The sequence below is a fragment of the Arachis hypogaea genome, chromosome 18, assembly GCF_003086295.3.
Source record: "Arachis hypogaea cultivar Tifrunner chromosome 18, arahy.Tifrunner.gnm2.J5K5, whole genome shotgun sequence".
NCBI lineage: Eukaryota > Viridiplantae > Streptophyta > Magnoliopsida > Fabales > Fabaceae > Arachis > Arachis hypogaea.
This window is the reverse complement of record NC_092053.1, coordinates 102311737-102319841: the sequence shown is the minus strand read 5'-3', so window position 1 is coordinate 102319841 and position 8105 is coordinate 102311737. Positions and strand designations below refer to the sequence as shown.

At 33.5% G+C, this 8105-nt stretch overlaps 1 protein-coding gene across 4 annotated transcripts; it reads left to right on the top strand.

The window, feature by feature from the left end:
- Positions 1-2627: 2627 nt before the first annotated feature.
- Positions 2628-7558, top strand: LOC112770709 (protein EMSY-LIKE 3). 4 transcript variants are annotated; one of them, XR_011876787.1, is made up of 11 exons: positions 2628-3073; positions 4014-4222; positions 4315-4424; positions 4514-4769; positions 4965-5183; positions 5267-5335; positions 5791-6036; positions 6123-6191; positions 6358-6421; positions 6769-7083; positions 7217-7558. XR_011876787.1 is itself a non-coding variant. In XM_025815087.3 (10 exons), exons 1-10 carry the CDS (start codon positions 3046-3048, stop codon positions 7264-7266), a joined length of 1320 nt encoding a protein of 439 aa, XP_025670872.1. In that variant the 5' UTR covers positions 2628-3045; the 3' UTR covers positions 7267-7558. The 4 variants fall into 4 exon arrangements, 2 of the variants coding, with proteins under 2 accessions (XP_025670872.1, XP_072082106.1); XR_011876788.1 differs by having other exon boundaries at positions 2719-3073; positions 4014-4175; positions 4278-4424; XM_025815087.3 differs by lacking the exon at positions 6769-7083.
- The last annotated feature ends 547 nt before the right edge of the window (positions 7559-8105 follow it).

Genomic DNA, 8105 nt, shown 5'->3' with positions numbered 1-8105 from the left:
CATGATAAAAGAAGAGGACAGTGCATCTGAAGCCCACATGATAAAAGAAGAGGACAGTGCATTTGAAGCATCCCTCAACATTATTGCATAATGACGTAAGCGCTTAGGTCATAAAAGCACCAATAATGTAGCTGATGCAAGATAATAAACAATGACGTATGCAATGACGTCATAAGAAGGGTAAGGATGAGAATTGTCCATCAGACCCAACCATTATAAATAGGTTGCTTAGGCAATTGTAGAAGGCATCAGAAAACAGAAAGCAGAAGGCTAAGAGTACTCATATGCTAGGAGAGCAAGGAGGAAGCTGTCGAGGCGATTCTGTAGTCTGACAAAGAATCTCCTTAGGGAAAAATAGTTGTAAACTCTCCTCTGGAGTTAGTATCTACAATCTCCCCTCTGGAGATAAAAACACCTTATGTAAAATATACTAAATAAAGGAAGTTTTTCTCCAGAAAGGTACATCTTCATCCTAGTCTTTTAGTTATGAATTATTTAGAAAGTTTAGAATTAATGGAAGAATCTGATTATTATAGATTAACTGTTTTATTAGATAATGAAAAATAGGCTGTTCTAAAAACAAAATTAAATCTCAAATCAAATGAAAATTTTAATAAACAAAGTCTTTTAAAAGAAGTTTTTAACAGAAAAAATATAATATACTATGGAAAAATTCAACTTGAAGCCCCTATAAAGATAAAATCTGCCAATGGAGAACTTGAAATAGCTTTGATAAATGATGAAGAATTGAGTAAACAGATTGAGAAAATTAAGGATCAACAAAAAAGATTTAAAATTGGATGGATTCATATTAGTACCATACAAGTTTTAATCAAATCTACATATATGAAAGGAATTAATTCACCAATAAGTTTAGCAATCTGTGACAAAAGAATTACTGATGACCCAATAGATCAAATAATTGGAATTGTTCATGGAAATTTGGCAAATGTAAATGTTAAATTTAATGCCCATCTTGGATATGCTATACCTTTATCAACTGAAAATCTTGGAAGATCTATAAGTTTGGCTTATAAATTTCACAGAAAGAATCTAATGGAACAAGATGATGAACCATTTTCAATTACATATGCAATAAATTATGCTTTAACAAATAGCCATCATAGTATAATATTTAAAAACAGAGAAAGAATTTATGTCGATGAATTATTTTAGAAAATTGTAAAAACAGAAATACCAAAATATAAAGCTATTGAAAACCCAGTTCTATTATTAAAAGAACCATCAGAAAAATCGGTTTCATCGAATTTTCAAATAAGAGAATATAAAATTAATAGTCCTTTAAATTTATCTAAGTTAAAGATTAAAGAAGAAAATTCTGAAATAAAAGAATTAACAAAAAAGGTCGAAAAATTAAATGAAACCCTAAATACTAAATTATGACAATAAATAAAGAAGAAATATATGTAACTTATCAAGATAAGAAACAAGAGCTCTTTGAAAGAGAGAATCGTTTGAATTATTTGCAGTTTTCTGAAATAAATCAAAGAGCATTTGAAACTCTAAAAATAATCTATAACAAGTTGAAAAGAGAAGTTGAAGAGCTAGAAAAATTAATAGAAATTCTAGAAAATAGTGATGAATCGATGATAGAGTTTGCAGAAATTCTAAAATAAATAATGTTAAACAAAACTATTTTTAGGAATTATGATAAAGCATAAAAAGATTGAAAAACCAGAAAATAAAATAAAAAGGAAAAGAGCGAGAAAATTAAAAAGTAAAATAGAGGAGTATAAAAGAGAATTAAATAATCTTCAGATCGAAATTGATGATCTTATAATAAAAATGATAGAAATAAGAATAAACATAAACAAGTTGGAATTAAATTTAAAAAATTTATAAATGCCTGGAAAACCATATTACGATTTAAAAGAATTAAAGCTGTTGAATGAAAAAATGAAAAATGAAATTGAAAAATTAAAAAGATATTTAGAAACAAGAGAAAGTGTAGAAATAAAAGAAGTTCTTGAGGATTTGAGAAATTATATTAAAGAAAAAGACAAACAGATAAAAGATTTTATATATAATAATCCATGTAAAAAAGAATATTATAATGATAGAAATTAAAATAGAATTAAAAAACTATAAGTACGAAATCAAAATTATAAATATATATCAAGGATTAGTAATAAATAATCATATAATAAATACAAGAAAAATTGTAGAAATGGTTAATACTTCAGATTACGAAGTTGCAAATTATTTTTATCAAAATCCTTTGAATAAAGCACCACCAATTGAATTTATACAAATTATAAACTTATTCGAAGCAAAATACGAAGAGTTAGTAGAAATTTCGAAAAAAGAATTAAAAGAAAAGTTGAAATTGAAAAATTGGTATCATAGCCAAGTTAACGATTAAGGATAACACTTTCTCTTTAAGCAACACTTTTAGTGATACGCTTTTAAATTAATAACAACCAAAAAATAAAAAACTTCTTAACCAAAAGATGAAACTGACAACTTTATCAGCCACCTTCTGTTTTTTCTACTTTTAATTATATGAGGTTAAAAGCTAGTTTTTAAAAATGTTGTGATTCAATAAATAAATACATCAAAATGAATTGTGGGTTAATTCTATAAATATTTTTAACAGTTTCATCAAATGGAGCTGGCATGGACAACTCCATCAAATACTTTGCCCAAAAACAAAGATCAAAGTAGTCAAAAATCGCAGTATCCTTCGTGAGAAAGGACAGTGACAGGTTGGTAGTTCACTCAGCATTAGTGTCTCTACTTGGAAAAGAAAAGCCGACTCGCACCCATAACACTGTCCGAGTCCGACCCGACAGGAAAAAGATTTCCATAGCAAACTTTCTTCGATTCCACCATCAACCACCGCCTGCGTCCATACACTCCTCTCCCCCGCGACTCCCCGCGCCTGATTCGCCCTCTGTGTTTGTCTCTCTCTCTCTCTCTCACACACACACAAAACTTCGGTGCAGAAAGACAAAAGAAAGGGTTTTTCTGCGCGTTCAACTTGGTTCTGGATCTGGGCACTTCAATTTCCGGTGCAAACTGGCTATGGACTACGAACCCTACGACAGTAGTGGTGAGCTTCTCTTTCTTAGTTGCTTTCTTTTTTTTCTTTTTCGTCTATCTATGTGAAAAATCAAAACTTACTGTTAGGGTTTCTAGAGTTAGGGCATTTTTTTGGATTTCGTTGCTACTGTTCTCTTACTTGACCAAGCTTGTGTATTTTTGTTGATTTGAGGAGGTTTTCTCCTTGGTCCCGAATTCTTATGGTTTTATGCTATGCTGTTGAAATCTAGGGTTAAGTTTCGTTTTGTTTAATCCAGTTAGAAACTTCATAGTGTGTTCTGTTGATGCAAATGATTCTTTCTTTTCTTTTCTCTTTCTTTCTTTTTTTGTGTGTAAATTGAGATATTTGTACTTATTTTTGTCAACAAACTCAAGTTTCTGTTGACAGTGTTATTTGGTGCTGAAACTGCAAGCATAAGTGTTCTTGTAAAACTGAGCTTATCTTTTTAATTTTTAATTTTTCATTTTTTTTATGGTGTTGTGGATGGTGAGGTAGTCAGACGCGTCGAAGGGGCAAAAGGTACCATTAGCGGGTTAATGATTTGATGCAAGAAGAGCAGGAAAATATTCTTAAAATGAAGAAAGCATTCATTTTTTTCCCTTTTATGTTTTGGGAAGTAATATTAGTAGTTTACATGATAATAGATAAAATTGTTTAGGGTTTTAGGAATGTGCTATTTGAAAAGTCAGAGCTGTTTTGTTTTTCAAAACCAACAGGTAGTTCTATTTTTAATTGCTGTCTATTTCAACATGTTTAGCATCTTAGAACTTATTTAACTCGAGTCCTGATGGACAGCACTGTTCCATTCTTACGAAGTATTTTTCGCTTGTGCTTGTGTCATGAGAGAGATTTTTACTGAGGCTGAAAAGATCTGGTTGTTATATATTGCAAGAATTTATGGTCCAGTTGCCTGTTGTATACTTATATTTGTATCCATTAACTTGCGCAGGAACTGATGATGATCTTCCACCAGCACATCAGAATAGGATTCCCAGAGGGGGACGTCTTGCTGGAAATGGAAGATCTGCTGTAGGTTCAATTCCATTCCCCAGGATGTACCCGGATGTTGATATGGAAGCTCAAATTCATCAACTTGAGCAGGAAGCATACAGTTCAGTTCTACGAGCCTTTAAAGCTCAAGCTGATGCCATTACTTGGGTACATTTTTTATTTTGATTTCATCTATCTAATATTTTTTAATTTGTTTGATCAGGTTTAAATGACTGCTACATGACATGTATTTTCTTCAGGAGAAGGAAAGTTTGATAACAGAACTAAGAAAAGAACTGAGGTTATCAAATGAGGAACATAGGGAACTTCTAGGCCGTGTTAATGCAGATGATGTCATACGAAGGATAAGGTTTCATATACTTTTGGTCAATGCTTGATTAATCAACATTGTCATTCCCTTTCAATTGCATTGAACACTATACTGTATGTTAATGCTAGGGAGTGGAGACAGGGAGGAGGCCACCAACCTGGCCTGCTGAATACTGGTCAAGCGATTCATGATTCAATTCCAAGCCCTACAGTCTCTGCCTCTCGTAACAAGAAGCAGAAGATAACAGCATCTGTTCCGTCACAATCTTTTGGTGGACCTTCTCCTCCATTTCACCCCCAACCAGTGGCGACACCTCACCAGCCCTCTTCATCTGTGGGAAAACGTGGATCTGTTCCTGGAGCTAAGGGCAAGAAGCAAAAACCTGTAAGTAAACCATATGTTTAGTGCTCATCCATCTTGTTTAACTTCACTGACAGTGGGTTTGGCTCCTTGCCAGCCACTGAATAAATTCTTTGTTATTAGGGTAAAACTTAAAGAATAGATTAGATCACTAGAACATTAAAAGAGTGTAATAGTATGTGATCGACATCATTAGGTTATTTCGACTTTTGTTTTCAGGGCCAGATGGTACCTGGTGGATCTTCATTAAAGCTGCAGCCACCAACAGGACCAGGTGGAAGGAATCCATTGCCTAATAGAGTTACTTCTGGTGCCGTCATGGGTGAGCATGCTGAGGGAGCATCATTTAATTCATTAATTGGTAGGAGAGTGCGGACAAGATGGCCAGATGACAATAACTTCTATGAAGCTGTTATTGCTGACTACAATCCAACTGATGTACCGACAACCCTTAATCACTTTCATATTTCTTTGTCTGCTAGTGCCTAGCTGAGACACTTTACTTCAATTAACTTGTTTAGGGACGACATAATCTGGTTTATGACATGGGGAGTGCAAATGAAACATGGGAATGGGTACATCTCTCTGAGGTATGGTGTGACATGGTTCTATACGTAGTTAAAGTTTATGCAATGTGGCACGAATATATCATTTTAATACTAATTGCATAGTTGCAGTAATAGATATAACATACTGATGGAAACTATTGTTACTTAATGAGTTAAATCATGAAATATTTTCCTCTAAATACAGGTGATGCCATTTTGACTAGTATTTTCACCCTTAATTGCATTTTTCATGCTTTATTACATATACACCAGCCGTTAACTTAAAATACAACTTTTCGATTAGGTGCGAAAGGAAACTTTCAAACTGGCATGATGTAACATTACTAGTTTCACTTTAATCTGGTAACAAGTATAATGTCAACAATTTCACCATGATGACTCTGGTTACTGATTGTATGACAAGAAAAGTAGTCTCGGATAAATGGTATTAATCCTTGTTTTTTGCTAATTCATGCATGGTATTATTGTAACTGCAGATCTCTCCTGAAGATATACAATGGGTAGGTGAGGATCCTGGAATAAATCGTGGGGGTTTTGGCGGATCCGGTCAAGGGATACATAGGTCTGTAGGACGTGATAGTGTTCCAGGAGTAGCTGCAGGAAGAGGTAGAGGAGCCCCAAAGGGGCAATCTAGGAAAGATTTCCTGTCAACACAAAATGGTATTGGAAAAAAGGCCCCAGAGGATATACAAATACTTCACACAGACACACTAGTTAAGGAGGTAGCTGAAAACCCTTGAATCAATTTGTTTGGTTAATATTGGTTGATCATTTTTTTTGGCAAACTAATGTCTTCCCAACTTGACAGGTGGAGAGGGTATTCAGTGCAAATCATCCGGATGCACTTGAAATTGAGAAAGCCAAGAAAGTGTTGAAGGTAAGGGACTTTAATCTGTTATATAGTTATCTGCCATTCTCTCTCTCTCTCTCTCTCTCTCTCTCTCTCTCTCTCTCTCTCTCTCTCTCTCAAAAAAACCCCCCAAAAAGCCACTCTCCCGGGTGAATGGTGTGTCAATGAATAATCAGTAATTAATTTAATGCAGGAACATGAACAAGCTCTAATTGATGCAATTGCCAGACTGACAGATCTTTCTGATGGTGAAAGTGGTACTTTTCATCTTGTTTGCCTTATTTCATTACTATCTGATGTGATTTATCCATTCAGAAGTGATATATCTTTTGGAAAGCAGAATAGGATAACCATACTTTGGGTGTTAAATGGGTCTATTATGTGCTAAATCATAATAAATTTTTTATTAGTTCACATTTCTGTGCTTGTAACTTGAATTTGTTTGCATGTTGACATAAAATGGTGAAATTTAACCGTTTTGGAATATTAAAACTTGTTTTCGGTTTCATTTTGTTTGCATATTCACTGTTTTTGCTTTTATTTTCTACTATCATCTTTAATTACACAAGTGTCACCTTATTTTCAAAATAATTCCGGTTTTTAGGATCTTTCTTTATGGGAAGCATTGGAGGGGAATGAAGAATGTTTAAAAGAACGTTTAAAGGAAGCATTGTTTTGAAAGAATGTTTCCCATTTTATTTTTTAATTACAAGATCATGTAAAGGAAGCCGACTGAAGAACTGCTGGGAATTTGCTAATTAAAGTTAATAACAGAAAATGGAATCACACCCGTAGCTGTTCAACTCATGCTATTTGACAGAATGCCCAAATTGTTGTACTCCTATTTCAATTTTTCCACTTTTCTTTTTGCCTGTACCAAGCAAGCTGCATTAACTTGATCCAAGCTATTTAAAGCACAGTTTAGTTATATTCTTCCTGTAAAAATCATCTAAATTTACTATTCTGTTTTCAAGTTAATCGTCATTTTTACTGTTAGTAGTACTAAACTCAGTTCTGCATATCCTCTGTGGATGTTCTTAACTTGTATGCAGATGAAGGTGGCCGCCATTTCTCACATGTTCAGTCGATGGATCGAGAATGACAGAGGTGAGAGGCTGTTGCAGAACAACAGATTAAGCACTGAGTTAACCAAATTCATGGAGTAGAGTGTCTTTCTCTTGTAGACTTGTACTATGCCATTAAAAAAATGTCGCCGACAGATGATAGCTCTAGTTCTAGGCTTGTGTGTTTTGTGTATTAGCCATCAAGTAGGATGGCAATCATGTAGTTTGGTAATAATTATTGATTATTGGGGGGTTCCTAGGACCAGGCCTGCTTGTATAAAACGTGTGATATTATGATTGTGTATAAATTCTTGTATTTGTTGTGTCAAATTATCAGTCTAGTCTTAGATTTTCCTTTCCCCTTGAATTTGTCTCCCATTCACTCGTCGTCTCATCTGATCCTGCCATTATAGTGTGTGGATCCTATTTCCCATTTTGATTTAACTTTGGGCCTGTGGGTTTTGTCCTGAGTTTTTATATTGCTGTAAGATTCTGCAACTTTCAAATTTCAAATCTTTCTAATCTTTTGACGCAAAAATAAAAATCTGGGTTATCTATCTGTGCAATATGCATGTGTTGCTGAGGCCATAGAATGTCTTATCTAGATTGATGGGTATGGGTCTATGGGATTTACGTTTAAGACGTGTAGACCGTTAAATATTTTGGTTGGCTTCGAAGTATTTTAAGATTTGAATATCATATTAGAATATTATATTATCATATTAGGTTCAAAGTTAAGAGAATATTCTTTGGTAAATTCTATTTATATGAATGAAATACCATAATTTTAGTTTCTACTTTCTTTGACTATATCTAATTCTCATGTAATGAAATATGAATAATAAATAAGAGACTTTTATTAATGTGTTATTTTTTT

Coding starts and splice junctions, on each gene's coding strand:
- LOC112770709 (XM_025815087.3), top strand. CDS start 3,046: ATGGACTACGAACCCTACGACAGTAGTG. Junction 5,184..5,266: donor CTGACTACAATCCAACTGAT/GTACCGACAACC, acceptor TAACTTGTTTAG/GGACGACATAATCTGGTTTA. Junction 6,422..7,216: donor TCTTTCTGATGGTGAAAGTG/GTACTTTTCATC, acceptor ACTTGTATGCAG/ATGAAGGTGGCCGCCATTTC.